The following is a 25691-nucleotide window of genomic DNA, read 5'->3' on the forward strand; positions in this document are numbered from 1 at the left end:
GCCCTGTGTGTGCATGCGAACCCACTACGCATCAAGCTTAATCTTAAATTATAATGTTGTGATTTAAAAAAACTTTTTATTTCATAGTCATAGAGTACCTGCATATGATATGACTAGAAAGTACACAGCTTGTGCACATTCAATGTTTAATCAACTTCAAGTATCATTGATGTATAAATTGTTCACTTCATTGGACAAATAGACTAAGTATTAGGGAAGAAAATAGTACAATTATTTCATAAAACAAATTAATATTTGTAAAAAAATGAGTGATCATACACAATATTAGGGGGTGGTAAACATTTTTTAAAAATAATTAGTTGTAGCATTGTGGGACTACGTATAATAATAAAATAGCAAATATTTAAACACAAGTTGCAAATGTTTTATTTTCTATAGTTGGTATATGCTATGCTAAGTTGCTATAAACTAATTTTTTTAATAACAATTCTTAAATAGTCAAAATTACAAACATTGTCTACTAGACAAAAATATACATGGTATTTTGCAGAAACCACATTTTGAAACAAAACAAATGCACAGCATTTTCAGCAAAGAACTTGACTGAAAATTTTCACAGTGGTCAAGTGAACTGAGGACAAACAATCATATTTATTAAGCAAGACATAACACACTTAAACAACAGCCAAGGAGAATTACTGAAGAAACAAGCTATGCGAGAACTGCTATGTTCCTTCCAGGTAGGCACCCCAGAATAGTAACAAGCCTAAAAACCTTTGCTAATTTTAATAACAGATTTCTTGAAATAATATATTTTTTTTAAATTCTTAGTTAAATGGTAGCCAACAACTTACATAACAAGTAAAGTTCCAGATGAGATGATACTTCATACAAATAAACTAGTCAATCGATTATAAACACAAAAAATTATGAAAACACATTAATTATATTCTTTGTTTTTATCATGTTTAACTGAAGTAAAAAGCAATCCAAGACACATCTCGGTGGGCAATTAATTTCACCCTGAACCATCGCAGATGCTTGGGGTCAAATTTCTAGCTAAACAAAGTCCAAAAAAAAAAAAAGGGGGAAAATAAATGATACTATACATGTCAATAGACCATACCCTCTAAGGAACGGGAAGCCTTTTTGTTTTTACAGATGAGAGAGCCAAAGTCTGATCGTGCATCTTTGGTTTTTTTTTTTTGTTCATTGTAAATAAATATGGCGGTGTTGATAAAAGGATACTAATGGTCAATTAGGTTAGGTTAGGTTAGCTACATTATAAATACTTTAAAACATTGTGGACGGTTGATTTGGTTAGGATAGCTACATTAAAGATACAGAAAAAAAAGCATGAACTTCGGGTTTTGGCTCTCTCGTCTGTGAAAAAAAGGCTTCCCCTAAGGAAATATTGAATCAAAGTCATCTTCCTAATATTAACAAATACAGAAATTTTTTCCATGCCCCAAATTATGCCTGGGTGTGGTTCATCCTGACTGGCTGCCAGAAATGTAACCTAGTATTTTGCAGAGAGGCCTGAAGAAAAAGGAGCTTAAGAGCCCCCCCCTTATCAAAATTGGGGAAAAGAGGGGGAAAAAAGGCTTTACAACATCATTTTAAAGCCAGCCTGGAGCTTAAATTTTGACCATGGTTTTTATAATTTTCCTTAAAATTTTGTGATATTCTTAACAAAATTTGAATACATAACGTTCATGTTATATATTGAATAGGGGTCTGCAATTTAATGACAAACATATGACATTAAAGAGGTTTCAGTAATAAAAGGGCTGGCACAGGGTGAATGCCCTGCCACTGTCTCTTCAGATACCTGGCCACACCGGCCAAAACAACAACAATGGACGCATTCACTGGTGGTTTTTAGGCCGCCGATGAAGTATCCTTGTTAGCAGCACAGAAGGAAATATATAAGAACTCTTCTCAGGCAATTCCACATTTTACATAAGCATATTCTGACAGCAAAAGAAATCTAACATTTTCACCATAAGGGTCATGCTGCATAACTGTCTCCAGTAGTATAAAAAGTGATGTCTTTACGGTCCGTGTCTCATCTCATTGCAGCGTAAGAAACTGCACTGATGTCCTACGTCTTTCCCCTCTTCATCCTTTATGGCCCTTCCTCCCCCTCCCCCTTTACCCTAGCACAATCTAACAAAAATACAAACAAAAAGAATGCAATTTTTTTATACCCATGTTTCCCTTCCCGTCATCCCCAAGAGAGAAAAGATCGCAGGCTATTTCCTTGTCAATTTCTTCAATAAAAACAAGCAAGCCCTTTACAGCAGGTTTCTCATGAACAAAATGTTGTAGTAGAAAGGGTAGGAAATTTCACGAAAAAACAATGTTTAGACACAGTTGCGTCACAAAAACCAGTCGAGATAGAAATGATAATTGTGTACGGTGCCAGTTCACAATGACGAATTAGAGAAGGAGCACCATAAACAATGTTGCGTGGCCACACGCACTCCCTTCCCCTCATCATTCTCTCTCACTCCCTCCGGCTGGTTTATTTTTAGATTACCCTTCTTGCAAAGTGCCAGCCCTGCGGCAAAGACAGCCATGTTACTAACCCGTGGCAGCCAGGTAGCTGCCAGACAGGTGACAGACGTACCTTAGACTCACTGCTGAGATATTTTAATTAAATAATTTATATTTACTCGCTACACATTTATTAAACAAAGACTAGTTATTTAAGCATTTAGTCAACCCCAAAAGTGCCATGTTAATTTTTTTTTTTACCCAAAATGGCAATTTTTGCATAAGGGTGGCAGTATATTTTACTAAACAAAAAATCTGCATCAAATCTGCAACCCATACTCGGGTAAATATGGCAGATTGTCTATTCGACGGAACATATAAACTGTTCAGTAGTTGTGTACCCTGACGCGTGTTACGCACATCGCTGCTGACAAACATGAATTCTTTTGTCCCTCTTCAAGGCTTCAGTGCCGACCACCCATCTCTATTAGTGCACGGGTACTTGTTGTAGCAAGGTCACAATGCACCTGGCGTAGTTGCAGCAGCGTGACCTTGAAGGACAGTCTTGCCTGCTGTGCAAGAGGAGGAAGGCAGTGCATCTTCCCCTTCCTTCACCACCTACTCAACGTGCGACACCAATAAGCACCTCAATAATTACTCTCCTCCCGGCCAGATATACAATAAAAAAGGCTCGATAGCTGTGCTCCTCAGTAGTTGCCCAACCGCCAATTCGCCTTATCACCTCGGAACTCAACACCTTGGCACATTTCATCCTCACCCTCCACCCCCCAATTGCCCAGAACTGCTTCACTTCAAGACCTGCAACCTTCTGCCACAAGAACCTCCCGAGGTCTGCCACCAATTCCAATGTCCGTTTATGGATGCCACATGTTCACGGGCGCCCTGTTCTGAAAGGTATTGGTTGTCCACTGTCTTGTTTCTGGACGTGTCCACTCGTCCGTCTACATACACTTCTCCGTGGCACTGTGCAGCTGGAGCGGCAGGAAGACTGCAAGATAGCCGCAGTCAGTTTCCCCTTCCACCCTGCTTCGTGTAAATTAATTCAGTGGGCACTTCAGCTACCACGCGAATACCAAGGGAGCCAGGGTGGGTAAATTTGTGTTCATTGGCAGCAATAATACTGAAAATTGTCTAAATGTGTCATTTACCAACTGTACCGTCGAGCATACTCTGGCAGGGGAACCCCTGCCTCTTTGAACACCCCTACAGGGGCCTCGGTCACATTTAGTTGCACCACCGTTGCCACGGGCTTCCTTCAACCTGGCTGCCTTGCGGCATGGTGGCCACCGAAACCGTCACGAGCATCTCTGCATCATCCTTTACCACCCCCCCCCCCCCCCCCCAAACAGTCTGTCAGAAGAGGGGCTGTCGTGTATATACTTAAAAGAACTGTGCTAGATCACCGAACAAAGTTACCAAGCAGCTTACCGCGGTGCCGTCTTGAAGTCCACAGCCCTACCAACGGACAGAGTGTTGCCAGACGACGACTACTTGCAGGAGTGGTATCCATCCGCCGAATCCCACGACGAGCACAACACGTGTTATTATTTCACCGAACAGGGGCACATTCAGAGTGGATGGGTAAGTGTCGGGTGAGATAAATATCTCAATTCTTTGGCGTTGTTAACTCGTACGGTGGCTCGAGATCACGCAAGTTTGTAACACAAAAACATCCAGCATGTTGGTTGGTGTCTATGAAACGTTTCAACTGTACTCGCATCGGGCATGTTGGTTTGTGTCTGTGAAACGTTTCAACTGTACTCGCATCCGGCACGTAGGTTGGTGTTTATGAAACGTACTCAATTGTACTCGCATCCGGCACGTAGGTTGGTGTCTGTGAAACGTACTCAACTGTACTCGCATCCGGCACGTTGGTTCGTGTGTCTATGAAACGTGCTCAGCTGTACTCGCAGGCGTGGCCGCAGCCGGCGGGGCAGTCGCGGTTTCCGCCCGCCCACCACTCGCGCATGTGCGCCAGGTGGCCGCCGTGCGAGCAGCCCTGGCACCAGGCGTACAGGCCGCGCACCACGCGGCGGCACACGGCGCAGGCCGCGCCCTCCGCCGAGTGGCAGCGGTCGCACAGCCAGCCGCTGCGCAGCATGGCCTTGCCGCACCGGCCGCAGCAGGTGTGCACCGTGGTGGACTGCTGGTTCAGCTGGCTCACCGACGCCGCCCACGCCAGCTGGATCACCTGCCGACACCGCGCGCGGGCAGAGGTAGTGCAGGATTCAGCATTATCAAAGTGTTGTACACCATTCTAACAACTTTCTGTGATAAAAAAAATTACAAAAAAAAAAAAATTTAAAAAAAATTGGTTGTCTGTAAAGTCGGTTTACGGACGATAGTTTAACGTGACGTCATTACAAAACATTGATAAAAAGATTGCATACTTTTATGAATAAAATTGAATAATTTTTATTGAATTGTCACTATTTTGTATGGATACAAAGAAGGTGTGAAATGAAATCTACAATTTAATTGATAAATTTACTTTTATTTGCACTCATAAATTCAAATATGTTTATTACTTTAACGAAAAGATTAATTTAACTATAACTTTTATACATGTTTGCTATTTAACTTCTTCCAATCTGTGTTATTCTGTTAAGGATAGGACGACGATAGGAAAAGTAGGAAACGAATGGGAGTGGTTCAAGTTTAATGTGCCTCGAAAAAGTCAAATCGATGGTTGTTCCAATCGAGTGGAAGAGATATAGATGCGGCGCAAGCGTACAATGAGCGTAACTGGACACAGCATAACGGGACAATGTGCGTAACGGGACACTTTTTGGTGCATGCAGCCGGCGTTCATCGATTTATTAGACGTCACGTCAAAAATTCCAGAAACTGTCTAAGTTTACTGATTTCAGCATTAAAAAAAAATAGGTAAAAGTAGTTGTAGCTATTACATAGTTTACTATTGATTTATGTACTGACGTCGACCGGGGCTTTCCCCCCACGAGCCCGGCAAGACTTACGCTCTCTTGTTCCCGAACCCTCGCCCATCCTTTTCAACATTTTTTTTAATTTTGCAGAAATTTTTTCTCCTCTTGTGCAATGCATGATTGATTAGGTTAGTTTGGGTGTAAACCACGGGTCCTGGACAAGCGAGCATTTGCTTAACAAGACCTTTGCTTACTTTTCTTACAAGACCTCTGACAATCCAAACAAACATAATCATAGTAACTTGACGTAAGTTTTTGGACACACGCCATCGCTTAGCACATGTACGTCTGTAGAAGAAAGAAAGAAAAGAAAAAAAAAACAGAGAAAAAAAACCAACACAAATTAAGCAAAAAAAAAAATTGCCGTTGTCAGGATTTTAACACCACACAATACTCTACAACAGGAATATGGTCAACGAACAAAGAAAAAAAAACAAGACGTACACACACGTGCTAAGCAATGGCGTATGTCCCAAAAAACTTACATCAAGTCATGCACTCCCATTGCACAAATCTTTCAAAGATAATATAATCATAGTACGTTTAAGCTAACCTGAATACAAACTTACTAGATTATTTTTCAGTTAAATAACGTGTTAAAAAAAAAATTAGACGTTGAGGCCACATTTCGTGTGTTCATAATCGGAAATGACGGCACCCACCTGCGTGGCGACCCCCCACAGCTTGAGCCGCGCCAGCACGTCGAGGTACCCCAGCAGCCACTGCTCCTGGGTGGCCTCGTCGAGCGCCGCCAGGCCGCGCCGCCGCTCGCCCATCGCCAGCAGCACGCAGGCGGGCGTCTGCACGTCGCCCAGCGCCGCGTGGTGCCTGAGCGCCTCCGCCACCAGGCCGCTGGGGTCCCAGGGCGCCAGCCGCGGCGCCGACGCCACGCGCAGCAGGGACGACGGCTGGTCCTCGACGGCCACGTCCGCTGGGGACACACACCGACACAGCTCAGGTCGGCAAGCCGGCGCGGCCAGGATTTGCGTATATGGGGGGTGTTAAGAAGCATGCCGCAACCCCCCCCCCTCCCCCGTATTAAAGCCGGTGGGTCCAAGCTGTCCTCCCCCCGGGAAAATTTTTGGATTTCAAGGTGTGAAATAGTGCTATTTCAGCAGTTTTAGGTACTTAAAATTTAAAAATTATTGTATTGGTATAAATTTTTTTTATTAATTTTAAAATATGAAAATTTGTTTTGAGTTGATGAATAAGAAATTAATTAAAGATTTGGTGCTAAAGGGGGAGGTGGGTGGGGGTTTTTGAACCCCTAAAAACCACCCCCCTGGCTACGCCCCTGGGTTGAGGTAAAGATGGAAAAGGAGGCGACCCGACCGGAATGTCGGTGAACCTAGGACATATGCCAAGGGCAGGGGCGGGACCTAGCCACGAAGGGGGGAGGGGGTGAATGATGGACGGTCATGGAATACCTTTTAGTTTAACGGCAAGTTCGAAATTTTCGAACGATAACAGCTTCATTAAAAATGTAGAGTGATGCGTTGAATCCCAATTTTCTCGAAACCAAATTCCAGAGAGTAACTAGAATATACTATCCGACAAATCCAAGTCTAGGCATCAACAGTCAAAAATAAAATAAAGTAAAGTAAATAAAAAAAAATTTAACCATGGTGATGAAAACATTCTACCCTTTAAACGGTTGTTTCCTAAACAAAGTTTCAAGAATCAATAAATAATGTAATTTTATTTTTAAAATCACATGTTTAAAAGTATGAAATCTTGATCAACGGTGTATAAATCGATAGTCCCGATCGAACAAACACCAAACAATACAATAGCAGCTTACATGCTGTATACATCTATGATAAAACAGATGTCACCCAAAAATATATATAAAAAATGTAAATAAGGTTTTAAGATTCCAGATTAAATTAGCAAAAATTGTGTTTACAAAATTGCTTAGCTAAAATACAATTTACCTGGCTGCCATTAACACTAAAACTCGTGAATAACTAAGGATTAAATGATGTAAATATTAGCTAATTCAATCACTAATTTGGGAATACGGAATTTCTAAAAAAAGATTCACTTCTTTGTAAAATAGATTGCAATGGATTTCATGGAAATTTCCGGATCGCGAAAATTTTCTGGATCAATTTGTAGTGTAGCAGGTTGTGAAAAATAGGATGAATAGATACTAAAATAAAAGTTTGGTTGGTTGGTTAGGTTAAGTTGGGTATGGTATCTGACTTAACTTTATCCACCTTTCACTTATGTATTTGCTTGATCACTTATTTGTCTAATTTTCCAAAAGTTATTACCTGACATGAAAAAATTGGTTGTCTGTAAAGTCGGTTTACGGACGATAGTTTAACGTGACGTCGTCATAACAAAACATTGATGCAATGATTGCATACTTTTGTGAATAAAATTGAATCATTTTTATTGAATTATCACTATTTTGTATGGATACAAAGAAGGAGTGAAATGAAATCTACAATTTAATTGATAAATTTACTTTTATTTGTACTCATTAATTCAAATATGTTTATTACTTTTACGAAAAGATTATTTTAACTATAACTTTTATACATGTTTGCGATTTAACTTCTTCCAATCTGTGTTATTCTATTAAGGATAGGACGATGATAGGAAAAGTAGGAACTGAATGGGAGTGTTTCAAGTTTAATGTGCCTCGAAAAAGTCAAATCGATGATGGTTCCAATCGAGTGGAAGAGAGATAGATACGGCGCAAGCGTACAATGAGTGTAACGGGACAAAGCGTAACGGGACAACGAGTCATCCTTTTTCGTGCATGCAGCCGGCGTTCATTGATTTATTAGACGTCACGTCAAAAAATATATATATTTTTTTATTGGGATTCCAATTCTTATTCTTACTATTCAAATTCGATATTCGTATTCACGAATAATGAGATATTCCTATTCGCGATTAATTTGATGTTCGTATTTGATTCAAACTAAAAAAAAAACTGATATTCCCACAGGCCTAACAGTAATACTATATCATGAAGTTTACCCAGGAGCTTATAAAAAAAGAAAAATTATTTTAACATATTTACAAAAAAACATGTTAATAATTTAAAAAGCTAGTACGGACAGTAGCAGGAAGTATTGATAGGAAGAGAGCCACAGAAAGACAGACGCGACAGCGGGAAAGCAGCGCTGACCGTGGTCGTCGAGGTGCGGGTCGCCCTGGCCGGGGAACTGCTCCGGCGGCGGGGACCGGTCCTGTATCTCGTGCCGCAGGGGGAACGCCTCGACGGGCAGCGTCCAGTCGGGCTCGGGCACCCCGGGGTTGCCGTTAGCGACGCCGTAGCAGGGCCAGGCCCCGCCCAGCAGGTCGCAGCCCGCCCCCAGCGGGTCCAGCTCGCCGTCCCCGAACATGAAGTCCCCCTGGGGCCCGAGGCCGGCCGGGGGGGCGTCGTCGTCCCCCGCGTCGTCCTCCCCGGCGCTGGTGTCCCCCGGCAGCGAGCGCTGGTCCACGTCGGCGGTGGCCGTCGAGCCGGGGTCGGGCGCCGGGTCGCTGTCTCGCGACGGGGTCTGCTGCTGGCACAGGTCGCCCCCGCCCTTGCTGCCGTCGTACAGGGTCTTCACGATGCTCCACACCAGGCTCACCTGCGTCGCACCGCCACAACACCACCTCCGCTGTACACGAACGTGTTTTCCAATAAATCAATTTTCCTTTTGATACAGACGAACTAAAGGAACTAGTTTCGGGCGCCAGTAGAGCAGAACGTGTGAAATGAAAGTAGGATTCTTGAACAAAAAATTATAATACTTATTTTATTAAATTAACCTATCTCAGTATGAAAAACCTAGAGTCATATTTAAACAAAACAAAATATGAGATAGCTAGTATAGTCCAGTCTATGGTGTTTCTTGCAGAAAGTCTGAATGTTAAACAAAAACAAATAAATATATTTAAAACAATAAAATGTATTAGTTGCCTTTAAAGTTTAAAGTGTTACAAACGTAAAAGGTTCAAAACAAGGGGAAAAAAAGTCTGGTTTTAAAAAAACTACTCCCCTCCCCCTAAATAAAATCACTCCATTTGCCGTAAAGCCAGACCAACGTCAAGTACTTCAGCTAGTCACTGATAACTGAGACCTGAGGGAAAAAAATCTGAAACATCAAAAATTAGACTTGGTCATCAAGATGTCACATGTTTTTCTGGAAGGCCCGTGGTACAAATATTACTTTCACTTATACGCAAAATCTCATTACTATCAGCTTTGGATGAATGAATACTTACTGCCTAATGTCTTGTGGACATCAAGTTAGTGGTAGTGACAACATTTTATGTTTTATTTTTAGTCTAATTTCATTTTTAAAACAGAGGATGTCTGTGTTATTGTTTATATTTTTATAAAAGCTGTTTTTTAATACTTACTCTGCCAAAATAATGGTAGAATCTGTATGCTGTAAATTTATGATAAATTAATTTTTAATATATTGGTCTAAAATAGGTACATTCAGAAAAATAAAATAAATTAGCGCGTATTTATGGTCTAAAATTAATTTAATAAGAGATGCAGAATAAACCAAATTAAATTAATTTTTCTGACCCATACACTTCGGTAAACATTTTTATCCAGAAAAAATTATATTCCTTGACTTTCAAAATTAAAAGATGCCTTTTTTTATGATTTCAATAAAGTTTTGGTTAAACGCTTCTTGATTTGATGATATAACTTACATTTCAGTGCTAAATGGTGTATTAACTTGCATTTTGGTGTTTTTTTTGTTTTATTGCAATTCACCATATAGTAATCTTGTCACTAATGATGGTGATGTAATGAAATGGTGGGGGGAACAGGCGTACAATACGACATATCACGATCCATGGCAACATCCATCATGTCATGTTTCCACACTTACAACAAAATCAGGGTTCAAGTACAGTTGAATATCATTAATGACAGAGAGCTGGGAAACTTCGCACAAAAGATTTTTGGAACCTTGTACCTTCACGTAACTTGGTCCGAAATATCACACACGTGAACTGTATAGGAAAATAAATGTCAGCTGGAGAAGTTTAGAAACAACATCAGATTTAATTAGGAGCACATTTTTGGTTTCTCGTCATCTTAGCAGCTGCAACCGCCAGTGAACAAATTATATCTGCTTAAGTATACAGACAAGTGTCAAAAACTGCCTACAAATTCTTCCAAGTCAAGGTACTGTCCAGGAAATTTGCTATTGATTTTTATGGATAAGCTTAGTGAGGTATTTATTTTTATTGCCATTAGTAGAGGTGCATGAAATTTGCAATTGCGATAAATGCTAAATAGATGTGAAATTTTTCAATTACTGCAATTATTTGCGAAACTTCAACATTTATTAAATAATTTCAAAACATGCAACTGAAATCCCCAAAAACCACAAACTCCATTTTAAAATTCACTCTGTCATTACTTAATTATAAGTTATAACGTTATAAGCTAAGATAAGTAGTGCTGTAGGCATTAAAACCTTTATTAAGTAGCCGTTGTGCATATGCTTTAATTACTTACAACAACAAAATCAACAAAAATAAACGTGAGTACACAATTTTTTTAAATGCTATAAAATGCTAAAAATCACATAATAGATGCTATAAATTAAATTTTTTAATGTTCTTTTCATACACCTTTAGCCATTAGGATAATTAACACAAAATAAAAAACTATAGCAAAAAAAAAAAAAATTTTCAAAAAATGCCAGATGGCAGGACACTTCTGACGGGCCCGGCTCGGAGCGTTCCTCGCGCCGCCCACCTGGTTCCTGCCCGTGGAGCGCGCCACGGCCGCGTTGTGGTCGCAAATCTCGGCCAGCGACCGGCCCGTCAGCACGTACTGCTGCGCGCACTCGTAGAACTTCCTGAACTCCCGCGGCATCTTGCAGCAGTACCGGTGGACCACGCTCGCCGCGAAGCAGAACTGGTCGTCCAGCAGCGGCGGCTTCCTGCGGAGCCCGAGTCGGCGGTTTACGTCTGGATCAACGTATTGTGCTCTCAAAAATTCCTATTATATATATATATTTTTTAATATTTTGAAGGCAGCAGAAAACCCAATGATTCAATTTGTCAATAAATACCAAGTGAACAAATTTCAGGACTTTTTTTTCAAGACCTTTTAATAAGATCTTCTTTCAACTTTTGCACTTCTCAATGTAATAATTTGTAAATAAGTAGGGACACGATTTTATGGTTTTATTTCTAGTCCCGTTTTGTTTTTAAAACGGTTTTTTTTTTCAATTTTATTGTTTTTATTTAAAAAAAAACTGTGTTTTTTCTAATACTTAACCACCAAAATAGTTGTCTAATTAAAATTCTGCATTTTTTTACAATAAAATAATTTGCAATAAATTGATCTAAAACAGATACATTCAGAACAATAAAAATATATTTGTGAGAATTTGTGGTTTAAAGGTGATTCAATAAGAAATGCACAATAAAACAAATGAAATTAATTTTTTTCTGATCCTTGCACTTTAGTACGATTTTTTGTCCATGAATGACATGCCTTGAATTTCAAACATTAAAAGTTATTTTTTTTAATGATTTAAATTAAGTTTTGGTTAAATATCACATAACTATATGGTATATGATGTTACTAAATGCTACATGCATTTCGGAGTTTAGCAATGTTTTGACGACATGCATTTCGGTGTTATTTTGGTTATATCACAATTACCATATAATATCTTGTCCCTAATAATATGCATAATTTAACATAATACAAAATATATCTACTATTCAAAAGAACATGCTGATTATTATAAAGCTAAGACTTTTCAGATTCAAGAGGACCGTCTCGAACTATTTATATTTTATGTGTGAGTACAAACTGAGGCAAGGCATCAATAAACTAAATGCAAATTACTCAGAACTGTAACTGTTTATTTCGAGACTTTTGTGATGCTCCCGTGACTAGTCCGATTTGTTACCATTTCATGGTTTCGTAACCTGTAAACATCCTTTGATTTACTCACATTCAAACGATGAAGTTCCGTTCCCAGGTACGTTATTAAATAGCAATTATAAATTCAAACACATTAAACAACAAAATTAAAAACACAAAAAAAAAAATATATTGACCCACGTACAGAAATCCATGACAAAGTTGGTACACTTGATAATAAGGAACAAGACTGTGTGATGTTCAAAAGCTTATTCCATCAAATACTGAACAAAACCTGAATTTATATTTAAAAAGTTGATCAATGAATGTGAAATATGGTAAATGAAAGCCTGGATTATATGAAAAACTGAAAGCTGAATGATAAAGTTGAAAATTGCCTGTGAAACATTTGAGTACAGGAAGATTATAGAAGATGAAACGCAATGCCCGTGACCTTCGAAACATTTGACTAAAAAGATACTCACAAATAAGTATTTATTATTTCAAGTTATTAAGAACCCATGTGTTGCTAGTGTACATACATAATAAGAAAATGAGACCAAAGAAAACTGGTATAACATTTAGGAAGGTAAAATTTTGGTTTATAGGTACGTAGTCACTTATACATCATCACTAAAAGTCCACGTTCCCTTATTCATTCTAGGCAATCATTTTCTTAACCTGTGAATTCCCAATGCCTTGGAAGATGAGTGAAAGTTGGTGCGGCAGGCGAACGTGACGTCCCCCCAGCTGTTCATGGTGATTCCTTGAGGATTTGCCCTCTCTGCTGGCCTTGACGCGTCTTTGAACACATGTTGGTACAGGGTACAATCCTGGCAACACAAAAAAAAAATGAACAACCTTTTTTTTGTGTTATGTATTTTTTGCTTGTTAAGAGTTGGTTACTTAAAAAAAAAAAACCAAAGGTGGCACTCCATTATTTTACGAATGCTCAATTTTAATATTATGAATGGTTATTTTATAATTTTTATTGAATGATGTTATAAATAGGGCCCATTTGGTTAATCACTTAATCAGTTACAAACATTAAATAATTTTTTATTTACATCAACCCTGAATTTTATAAAATTAGTGTAATACAGCTTCGCAGAGAACAAACAATATTCACAATTCGATTCAACATCATGAATATTTTAGACACTCGCTTAGACATTTGCTTCACACCAAAAAAAAAAAACATCAAGTCATGCACTCCCATTGCACAAATCTTTCAAAGATAATACAAAAAACTAGTATTCCCACAGGCCTATTAAGCACTGTTTCTAAAAATGTAAATATAAATGAAGGAATGAATCAGGCTTAACGTCCTGACAGCGTTGAGGACGGGAGATGGTGAGGGGTGATGAGATGAGAACGGAGAAATCAAGGAATGCACGGGTGACGGGAAAACGGGACAAACCCGAAAAAATACCGGAGTGTGACCTCACTAGGAATCAAACCCTGGCCGCCTCAGAGGGAGGCAAGTGTTAAAAATGCTCAAACACAATGGCCCTATTGCTTGAGACAAGACTCTATGGTTTCATCTTTAGACCAATTCCATTTTTAATACAGGAGATTTCCGTCTTATTGTTTTAATGAAACCAAAATAGTGTAATGGTTAAGTGCTGCATTTTTATGATAAAATAATTTGTAATGTTTGTCTAAAAGATACATTCAGAACAATAAAAATTAATTGGTGAGCACTGGTATTTTAAAAGTGATTGAATAAGAGATGCACAATTAAATTAATTAATTTTTCTTATCTATGCATCATGGTACTTACTTCGTACATAAATAATGAAATTCCTTGTAATCGAAACATTAAATGATTACTTTTTGTGTGGTTTTTAATTAATTTTTGCTTAAATGCTGCTTATTTTTCGTGATTTAATTTTACAATTTCGTGTCGCATGGTGTATTAAATTGCATTTCGGAGTTCTTTCAGTTTTATAAGAATTCACCACGTTACCTTGTCCCCAGGGGCGCAACAACAAGGGAGGGGGGGAAGGGTATTTTGCCCCTTCCCCCCTCCCCTTCTGAAACCTTGAAGTGGGGGCAAACGGGGGCAAAGAAAGTGCTGTGTAATCAATTTTTAGATAGTAAAACTGCTTAAATAGCACCATTTTCCAACTGGAAATACAAATTTTCCCGGACCCCCCGCTACAATAGGGGGGAATCGATGATTCTTTATAAAAAGATATATTGCCCCCCCCCCCCCCCCCCCCCCTTTGGAAGTGTAGTTGTCGCGCCCCTGCTTGTCGCTAGCCGTGGCTCGCTGGGCTCGCCGGCTGTCGGACAGGAGAGTGGCGGCCGCCCGCTCACCCGGCTGGTGGAGAGGAACACGTTGGGGTTCCCCCGCCAGGCGACGCCCGTCGCCACGTCCCTGTGCTCGTTGAACGCCGCGTACGGGATGAACGGCCGGCGCACGTCCCACACGTTGATGCTGCAGTCCACGACCAGGGCGCAGCTGGCGATGTGGTACTTGCACTGCGGCCGCCACTTGACGTGCCCCACGGAGGCGATGGTGTTGATGGTGTACTCCAACGTCGACTTGCTGGACAGGTCCCACACCTGCAGCGGAGAGCCACGGCACACTTCGCTCGCCGGAGACACGCTGCTCGCTTTACGCAGACGATTTGCGATCATCGCAGCGATATTCGTAAAATTAATTTTAAGACTATTTTTAATGCGTGTAAATATTTTGTGTTTGGAGTACATGTTTTGTTTTGTTCAAGGGAAGTTTTCAATCGTGATTTAAATTGGTTGATTTTTTTCAGGTATTACTCTATGCTAGTGCAATTATTATTGGAAATTTATATCTACATCTAAGATAGAGACAACAAAGAACGTTTTAGTTTTTAGGGTGATTCAGAGAAAAATTGGTTATTAAGTGTGTTTATGTATTTGTGACAGAATTGTTTTCCTAATTAATTTGAAAACAAAATTGTGAAGTATTGTCGTGAGGAGGGTTTTCGAATCGGCGCCACCAGTGGACCCGGCTGCCGACTCTGTCCCAGGGCCGTGACGTGACCCATGTGGAGCTAGGCTCGACTTCCCCCCCCCGCTAGCACTCACCGGGGCCCGTTTTCAGCAGTGGGCACGCTATGTTACTGCTCGTGGGGTCTTGAGGCGCCCTACACACCTCCGTCTCTGTGCTGGGAAACTCGTGGTCGAGAATTAAGTGCAACGAGTCTAGTGAATATTGAGCTTTATTGGCGCCGACACGTACAATCAAGACGCACACAGAAAACAGCACATAGTCCAGCTTGCATGCTGACCAGGACACCGCGTGGCCTGGCCCCGGAAGTATAAGTCCGCCGATTAATCTAAAAATGCTCCGGGGAGCTTTAATTAATTAAGTTAAACAGTCTGCCGCCGGGGTAGGCCTCGAAGGTTGATTTTAAAAGGTTTAAAAAATAGTTACGATGGCGGATGTTAATGGATCGGTTACAAGCAAAAGTTGAAGTCGACGAGGTGCTGAGGTGCGTCCTACCCCGCACGGTGAACGGAAGAGACTGCCCCGGGCCCCGGGTGTCATGGCCGCAGGAAGTGCTGAACTTACCGTTAGTGCATTTATATTAAATACAGTTAAACATAACTATTAAAACCTTTTAGAAATTACAAGTTAATTAAGATTTAAGGATTAAATATTACAGATATTTAAGAATTACATTATTTAAAAAAACATGCAGTCTCCACTGCTCCAGTTAGGGTGGGTGCCGAAAGGGTTCGCACAGGGCGACAGAACACACGTACACACGCACTTGTTGGCGGGAGGTTTGAAACAGAGGGTGTCGGTGGGAGGAGAGGGGGTTGGCAGTGGCGTGAGGCACATCGGGCTTAGGGAGGGCGTAGTATGGTGACATCTAAATATACCACATTGCATCAAGAATTAATTATAAGGTAAACAAACTTGTTATTTAATAGAAAATAATTGCAGATATTAGAATCACCTGAGGTGCCCAACAGTTTTAATAATATTAAATGCTACGGACATCATCTTTGCCCACCTGATACCAGGCAGCGGTATACCTGCGATATAGAATACTCCGTTGCTTATCCTATTTATATTGATAGGTGATTTTCCGAACTACAATATTACAATCACAGAGAGCACCACTGTCGCATCTAGCAGACAGTGGATTAGTGATTTGTGCATATTGAGTATAAGGCTGGTGGTATTCCAAGACACAAAAATAAGGGTTTGGGTATCGAATATGCTACACCAACCGTATTCCTAAAGCAAGATAGAACATGGTCAGTCCCTGATTTTTAGGGAAAGGATATTGGTGTCCAGGGTTGCAAAACATTTTTGATTACGAACTTCCCTGACTTTTCCAGGTTTTTCAGTCTCTATGGAAATTTTTACTGACCATAACATATGATTGTAATCATAGTTGGTAACTTATTTTGGAAATTTCGTAAACAGCAATTTTGTTCCAGCATATTTACGGCACAACTATCTGACAATTTATATAACAGATGTGCTTTAAGAAAGTTAATCTCTTAGCATTAGTTTTAGTACTATTTTTAATAAGTGGTTTAACTATATGCATTTTAATTAGAAATAAATAAATTAACTATCAGTCAAAAATGTATCAAAAGTGAATTTTTAATATTCATATGTGTAGGCCCACGATTGAACAAACACACAATTATAAAAAGATTAAATTTAAAAAGTATTTACACATCTCAAACAAGTAATGGTATAGTTGCTATTTTACAAGTTAAAAATGGCAAGGATATAAAATGTTGTTTGGATGTTCAGTATTTCTGACATTTCAAAAGGCTGGTAACAAGTCTATACACATGATCCCATTAAACAATCATAATTAAAACTTGTGATAAGTAGATAAACAAAATCATCATTCGCAACATTTTAAGGCTTTTGTTGGTAATTGAAGAGATTTCATCTTCTAATAGTTGGGCTTCCTTCTAAGCCTATTCTAATGTGCAGTACTATTTACTTTGTATTTGTTTAAAATTTACTATACCAACTTGAATTTACAATTAAAAAAAACTTATTTTTCTCGTAGCAAACAAATTATTACCAGTATAAATATTTACTGAAAAATAAACCTCCAGTCCTAGGAATATCAAATAGAATTGAACAATTTTTGTCGGCCAATAATAAAATACATTATTTAACTTCAGTAAGTAGACTTCTGATAATCTTGCACGTTCTGAACTTTGCAGTTGCCGGATTACTGAAAATTCCAGATTATCTGGCGGCATCTCCCGCTATCGCTAAATGCTAAGTTCTAGAACAAATACACCTGTAAGACGGTGTTTGGCAGTGAATATTGTTTAGCAGGAACATAAGGATAAACATTTCAAAACAAGTACGGGACGAAGCTAAAATAATTTGCTGTCAACAACTGCTGAGTTCTGCTGGAGAAACGAGAAGCACGCATCCGATCACTTCCGAGAGATCCCGAACCAAATCAAATGCTCCCGACTGATCCCAAAGCCACACTGAGCTCTTCTGAATACAGACTAGTGTTTTCAACCTTTGCAAAAAATTACATGACTTTTTTTTTTGTTTTAATTTGCTTAGTTGGCTGAAATTTTGTGCCAGACAATCGGGTATTCCAGACTGTTGGATGCCAAACTATTGAATGTGCAGTATTTATTTTGTATTTGTTTAAAATGTACTACACCAACTTGAATTTACAATAAAAAAAACTTATTTTTCTTGTAGCAAACAAATTATTACCAGTATAAATATTTACTGAAAAATAAACCTCCAGTGCTAGGAATTTCAAATCTACTCTATAGTCTATTAACTAATAAAAAATGATTGTAGTGGTACCCCATGCTACTAACTGTGTTGATAGCACAGAGCTGGCGTGTTTGACGCATACACACGAGCGAGGGCGAGCGCACGGCCGCACTTGCCTTGATGGTCTTGTCGCGGCTGGCGGTGGCGAGCCAGGGGGCCTCCGGGTGCCAGTCGCAGGCGAACACGGGCCCGCTGTGGGCCGTGAACTGGTGGTTCCAGCGCTCGGGCCGCCGCATGTCCCACAGCTGCACGTTGCCGTTCTCCGACACGGCCGCGAACACGTGGTGCTTGTGCGGGCTGAACTGCACGTCCCGCACGCTCTCCGTGTTGCTGGGGGCAGGCCACCACACGGCTGAGCAGCTCCCGGCACGCTGCGGGCGAGGTCGGCAGGACGCTCCGAGGCGTGAGGCGAGCTCGGCGAAGTGGCGTCGTGATCTCGTCCGTGAGCGCATTTACAAGGCTGGTTTCGGTGGGTATGACTTTAAATATGTATATTTTTAAAGCAATTTCTCTCCTCCAATACAATTTATTATAATTGGCTTAGAGTGTCGTTTTTTTGTTTTTGAAGTTACAATTCTGCGATGTAGGACAACAAGATGTTAGAAAATGTACTTGGGCAAAAATCAGGCAAAAACAATTATTTATCATGAACATTATAACTTAATTATAAACAAAGTCTTAAACAAAAGAGGTATACCGTAATGTTACAAGATTTACTGATTAAAGGCCGTTACCCACTGAAACCTGACTTGCGAGGCCGAAAATACGCAGGTTACGTCGTACTTCAAACAGATTATCTCGAAAGCTTAATGTTAACCACTTAACTTTATTATATAATGAATTTCAAATATTTACTAGACACCTTCCTTTTTTTTTAGTTAAATCACAACTAACCTCACTTGCCATCTAACAAATCTGTGCCAATTTCTTGTCGTCTGCCAAGCAAACAATACTTCCATTAAAAATGCAAGCACTGTGGGCATGTTCTAGAATGCTGTATGTGACCACAAATGTTTGAGCTTGAAGTGCTATGACCAACCCGAGAGCGTTGCAAGCACTCAAGAGTTTTTGCCGACCGCACCCTTTCAGAACAGTGTGACACATTACTGTACACACCCCACTTTAGCTTCTTCCTTCACATGTAATTTTCACCACAGTGTGCTACAACGTATCATTCCTGTCGACTCAATGTTCATAAAGTAATATGAGTTATGCCCAAGTTTAGGCATGAACCAATGCCTAGCCTTCATGGATTAAAGTAATGCTCCGATAATCAACGGAATCTCACATTTATTGGGGAAAAAAATGCCAGTTAACTCACAGAAGAACGCCTACTAGAGAAACCCTTTACAAAATTTCTGAGTGGGATGCAAAGTTTATGAAATCAACATAACTTGGTAAAATATTATTGAAAGCGAGGTTTAAAGATCAAATACCGGTAAATATTTAAAAAAAATATATTATTAAGATAAAGTTTAAAAGGGGTCCATTAGCACACAGAAGTTGATGTCACAGTATAGACATATCAAGTCTTCCTGTACAGAAGACTGAAAAAATGCCTTCGAAACCACTTCTATAAACTTTGTCATCCTTCCCAACAAAATTTACAATTAAACAATGACAAGAATTTTAATAATAAACATAACAAAAAAAATAGTGCGTGGAGTCCCTCCGCATGGAAGAAGTGAAACTTCACTGTTTACTTCGCTGCATAGCAAGAATACCACACGCATGTGCTTGGGATCTACCGACTCACTCTCTTTCTCTCTCCTACTTATCTTTCTTTCTCTCTCCCTCTTGCGTTGGAATATTGGACGCTACTCGTTGCTAACGCTCGCGCTGGCCTGTAACAGGTATACTACGCGCATGCGTTCGAGTGCCACGCATTCACTCTCGCTCTGTCTCTTTCTATTCCCCCTCCCCAGGAGCGTTGAACGTTTAAATCAACAGTGCTTTCTCCATGGTAGCGTTAAACGTTTAACGCAACCTTGTTGGAAGTCGCATTAGAAGTTTCACTTCAAAAAGTACAATGTCACACATGTAACCTTGAAGTTTCTGCAGTTACCTGAAGAAGGTCCTAGTCGCCTCCTTCATGCGCAGGTCAAAGCACTTCATGGTTCCGTCCTGAGACCCCGATATCAGCAGGGTCGGCTCCGCCGTGTGGAAGCTCACTTTGTTGACGGTGCGCTTGTGGTCGATGAACACATGGTCCTGCTTCGAGCGAGACGGCCTGTTCAGGTTCCACAAGACGACGGCCCCGTTCGTCGCCGCCGTCGCCAGTATGTGATCTGTCACAAAAGCGCGTGGATATTAAAACCGCCAAACAGCGTGGAAAGCACTTTTTTTTCCCTTGCAGGTTTTTACAGCCGCACACTTCCCAAGAGTGTGCTAATGGATTTTTGTCACCGTCTGAGACATCAGAGATGTGAAGAGAACGTGGGCATTGACGACTAACGACAATATCCGCCACGTTCCCCATTTTCGTCAAATCCTGGATTGACCATGGATTGCTTCGGTCAAAGTCTCCTAATGAAACTTTGTAAACAGGGTGAATGGAAGGTTAGCATTGCACTGATAATATCATGCAAATTTCCGAATAACCAAACTGTTTCCACTGACCAAACACAGATTACATCACAATGTTGTTTGAAGGTACAGTTTTACACCACATCCCAATAAAACCGAAGGTTGCGGTGTCAGAACATCCTAGATTATAATTTTTTTTTGTTTCATGTGGAAGATATGTTAATAGTTTATCTACATTAACTTGCTGAGGATACTAATACGTACATATAGCACGTATGTATATATATATATATATATATATATATATATATATATATATATATATATATATATATATATATATATATATATAATAAATTGATGTGTATATGTATGTTCCCTACGGACTCCAAAATAGCTGGACCGATTTTGATGAAATTTTCAGGCAATCTTCAGATTGGCTCAGCAGGTGATCCTGTGAAGTTTGGTAACAATCGGATAAACAGAATTTTTGTTTTGTTTTGTTGGCAATATTGTGTCATATTTTCACTACAAATTAATACAAAATTAGTTTTCTTATTTAGTTTTATTTTTTTATTTTTGAACATTCACAATTAAAAGTGATATTAGGGTTGCTAGTTTTCTAATAAAATAAAAAAGAACATAGAACATTTTCAAGAAATAATGGCCTCATTTCTATTTCGAAACAATATTTTTTTTAAGTTTTTTTACCTACCAAATTGTGATAACAGAAAAAGTTTTCCTTGAAAAATTTTATGATGATATTCCACTCTAATGCTGACGACATCTAAAATTAAGAGACTTGGCCTAATGCCAGGTGTTTGGTTGGCTGCTTAACCAGCCAATAGGATTGACAGTCTGTCTGTTCTGCGGCCGTGTAGCCACAACTGCTCCATGGGAAGGTGTAAGAGCATGGCCACGTAAAAGCGGCTGCACACTTTCATGAACTGCCTGATGAGCTAAATTCGCTGAGTGGTCCCTTTAACTGTAGTCCCTGGAACAGTGAAGGCTCTTTAATGCTGCATATTCGGGACACCTGCCGGGCCGGATTAGCGATTTTGCCGGATTACTGAACGTCAGCAAATTTTTATTGGAAACGCCAAAGAGAAGTTAACATACTGTACTATTATATTTAAAACAATTAGTAGTGAGCTGTTCTATAGACAGAAAAAAATACACATGAGCATTACTGAAGTGGCCAACGTGTAGTAACAAGTTAATGTGAACATTTCTGATTTGGTTATGAGAAATAATATTAAAAAAACAGTTTTTTTAACTACATTTTTATGTAATTTCCTTCTTTTTTCTCTCTCAGAAAATGTAATGATAAGTCTGCTGTCAAAGTCCACAAATGTCCAAATCCACCCCAAAAAAAATCTTAACATGAACGACTTGATCGGTGTCGGATTACAGAATGTACAGAATCAAATAATGTCACACTACAAAATGACAACTGTCTTATGGTATGTCTCCTATTTCTCATGCATTTCACAAACGCCGGCAGTTGACGGAAGATGATGGTGTTCATTCACCTTCAATAGTGTTCCAAGCGACGTCATTGCATGAAAAGTTAAGGTTGAGATTCTTCCCAACTCTCAGATTACAGCTTTCAACAAACTCTTCTTCGATGGAAAAAACTTTGAAAACTGCAACAAAACAGAACATAAAGTTACTCTCCCTTTATTGACTGCTATGGCATAAAATAATTTATTCAATGACACTCAATGCTCACAATAAAACCAGCAATAAATCTGTTAAGTCTTGCTACCAAAAGCAGTAGGTATGCAAAATACATTAACGTTGGACAAAAAATTATTAGATAACATTTCACCTACTAAGCTAATGAAATGTGTATCTATTTAAACTCTTAGAGAGAGACTATTTTCTTCATAGCTAAGATAACAAATTCACAGTAAGACAATAATGCATACAGCGAAAACCAAGATATTACCACACATTTACTAAAACCTCCTGTACATGGTGGAAAGTGGAAAAACCCAAAGCTGAATGAAAGTTTCACAGCTATCACTTGATCCGCAAACACATGGTTGGATAATCACAGACACCACACACAAACATTAGATATAGTTATAAGTAATGAAGCAGAATCCAAATGGTTAGAGCTCCCTATAACCTTGAAGGTTTTGTTTTGTCAGAACATTGTCAGGATTCCCACACTCTCACTCTAGACAATTACCCTGAGATTTCCCTAGTTTTCCTGTTCAATTAAACATCTCATTCAACAATTTTGCAAAATGACAAATATATTACACTAAAAAAAATTTATAGAAACACGTTTCAACCACACATAACATGTCAAATTTACAGTAAAATCTTTTTCCCACACACATTTCCACTGTTATCATTTCCAGCAATGCTATGCAACCAATGCTTCTTGTCTGTAATATAAAACCACTATATTTTATCAAACTTTGAAACAAGATATTTTTGATTGTGACCAAGTGAATGAATATTAATATTTGAGTGTGCTTGAATTCATTAAATCAATACACAGTTGACTGGTTAGTTGTTGGTCTTACGTTTGATTAATGACGACAAAAGATGGGTTTTCGAATACACATGAATTTGTGATTGACTGATATGTTACACTTGCAATTGGGCTTTTACCCAGTGGCAAGGAGTCCTCCCCTTTGTCCCCCTATTTCCCCCTCCCCAACCCATTTTGACATCTTCTCAGATTCCTTGCATCCCTCACAACCCAGCATTCTGTCCTCCGACCCATTCCACTCCCTCACTGTCCTCCCAAGGAAAGCGTGCCTCCCTCTTTCCGTTCACCTCCATTCCCTCTGGAGCTTCGACCCGTGATCTCTCCATTCACCTCTGAGCACTCTAGTTCCCAGCTGCCCCCAGCCACCCTCTCCCTTTATCCCCTTATACAGTCTGAATAACCTAGCAAACCTTCTCTTCCCCTATGATGCTTCCCACCCACACTCCTTAATCATTTCCCCTTCTTACCCTTTCCTTCTCCGCCACATACCCATCACCCACCTCGCCGCTCTTCGCTGCACCTTCTCCAGCCACCTCACCTCAGTCACTTGGTACGCAGTAGCAGATCCAGAGGGGGGGACTAAGGGGCTCAAGCCCCCTCCAAAAGCATCTGGGTCCTCTATTGTTTTAGTGTTTGCCTTGATAAGCCCTAGCCTCAGCTGGGTCAAGCCCCTCCCAAACCAAAATCCTGGATCCGCCACTGCTTGGTATGGTTGCTACAAGCTTGATATTCCAAAATTCCCTGATGTTTACTGCTTTCTCAGATCTGACTCGACAAGTTTCCCTCGCCTTCCAGACACAATTCATCCCACAGCTCATTTGGTGTTGCTTATTGGAAGGAAAAATATGTGCGTGCTTTCAAATTTGTCACCTTAGCTTTTAAGACATAAAAAAAAATCACTAATCCAGTTTGGTAATTAACATTTTGTTACTTTCCTGGTGTTTTCCAGGTTTTGAAGACACCTTTTCAAGTCACTGATTTTTTTCCCTGTTTTCCATATTTTTCCCTGTCTGTGAGAACCCTGCATGGTGAACCAAAACCTGGATAGCCGCCCAAGGATTTGAATCAATGTCTTCAAGATTGTGAGTCCAGTGTCTTAACACAATGCCACCTTGCTCCATGTTTTCTTTAATGTATTATGCCACAAAATGACGCTATTGTTGCCAACATGAAGTCTCAATGCCATTCTGATACATTATTGTACAAACTGCGAGGTATCTGATGAACCTACTGGTGTTCAATTTTAACCCTCTCCCATTTCCAGGCCATACATAGGCTATTACCTACATCGGGTTTACTCCTGCATTAACTATGCAATGTAAAACCTTTCTCATTTTTCTCACGTTCGATATAATTCAACCTTTATTTGGAACTCTGTACAGAGTAACTTTAAATTGTCTAGTACCTTAAGGCATATTCAAAACACCTTTTCTTCTTAGCAAAATGAAACAAGGTCATTTCTTGCACAGAAACTTTATAATTACAACCTCAAACTGGGTTTAGTGTTCTATGTGATACAAAAGTGTAAACAGTATTGTTACCTTTAACTTAAACAAGTAAATAGAATAAATTTTAAGAGATTTTAAGGTAACTATTGAGGACAACATAACCAATGGATAGTGTGTATTGCTGGTGGTGTCAAGAAATACTATTTTGTAAATATTCATAGTTATGAATGGCAGTAGGTATCTTCACCAATTTGTTTCATTACAATTAATGTAAATAATAAATATTAAAGGGTTAGTAAAATTAATACCGAAGAAATTTTTTTAATGTCTGTGAATTTAGTTAATAAATACAAAAGTGGTATATTAGTAAAATATAATTAAATAATAATGTGAGATATAAGAAAATATTTTCACTCTTTCTCTCACAATAACATGAGACTTGTCATAATCTGTAGGTATAAACTATATGCAAATATTAATGTGTGCCTATAGTAAGTCGCGGTGACACAGTTGTGGCTGCAACATAAATACCAATACAATAAAATGAGAAACCAGTGGTAAAATATGGGTTCTGTGTTGACAGCATAAAAATATTTATCATTGGTAAACAATATGCTAGTGTATATTAAACTGTAAAAATGTACCATTTCTGCCTGCAATAACTACTTGAGTGTAGTCTTTATTCAGGGCCAACGCATTTGCTGGGCCTTCTTGAGTTACGAACATTGTTGAGGCAGGCATTTTCCAAGATTCTTGAAGCTACGTACTTGTTATTATATTATATTCAGTTAGGATTATTAATTAACTATGCTGGATAGGTCAAAATTAAATTTAAATTTTAAATTATTATTAAACTTGGAAGATCCGCACTTTAAAAAAATCATTTTGAATTACATATGATTTATTTAGCTTTTGCCTTACACCAATCACATCCTTTAAACAGAAATATAAATATAAACACAAAACGTAAATAAACTGGTTTTCGATAGTAACTTTTGTTACTGCTGATGAGCACATCGATCACTGGTAAAGCGTCAGTAAAAATAACAAGTATCGGAACGAAAGATGGAGAATTGTGTTTGAAAATTTCTTCATGTGTGAGTTCAGCCTTAACGAAAACAAATTTTCAAAATTAGCTATA

General features: G+C 39.3%; 1 protein-coding gene across 1 annotated transcript; it reads right to left on the minus strand.

Annotated features, from left to right (window-relative positions):
• Positions 1–366: 366 nt before the first annotated feature.
• Positions 367–25511, minus strand: LOC134536954 (GATOR2 complex protein WDR24). Its single transcript, XM_063377066.1, has 10 exons — positions 25195–25511; positions 22126–22239; positions 20133–20355; positions 18184–18397; positions 14608–14856; positions 12967–13118; positions 11161–11347; positions 8572–9019; positions 6089–6357; positions 367–4672 (listed from the first exon to the last, which is right to left on the minus strand). Exons 1-10 carry the CDS (start codon positions 25289–25291, stop codon positions 4379–4381), a joined length of 2247 nt encoding a protein of 748 aa, XP_063233136.1. The 5' UTR covers positions 25292–25511; the 3' UTR covers positions 367–4378.
• Between the last annotated feature and the right edge of the window lie 180 nt (positions 25512–25691).

The sequence above is a fragment of the Bacillus rossius genome, chromosome 11, assembly GCF_032445375.1.
Source record: "Bacillus rossius redtenbacheri isolate Brsri chromosome 11, Brsri_v3, whole genome shotgun sequence".
Lineage (NCBI taxonomy): Eukaryota > Metazoa > Arthropoda > Insecta > Phasmatodea > Bacillidae > Bacillus > Bacillus rossius.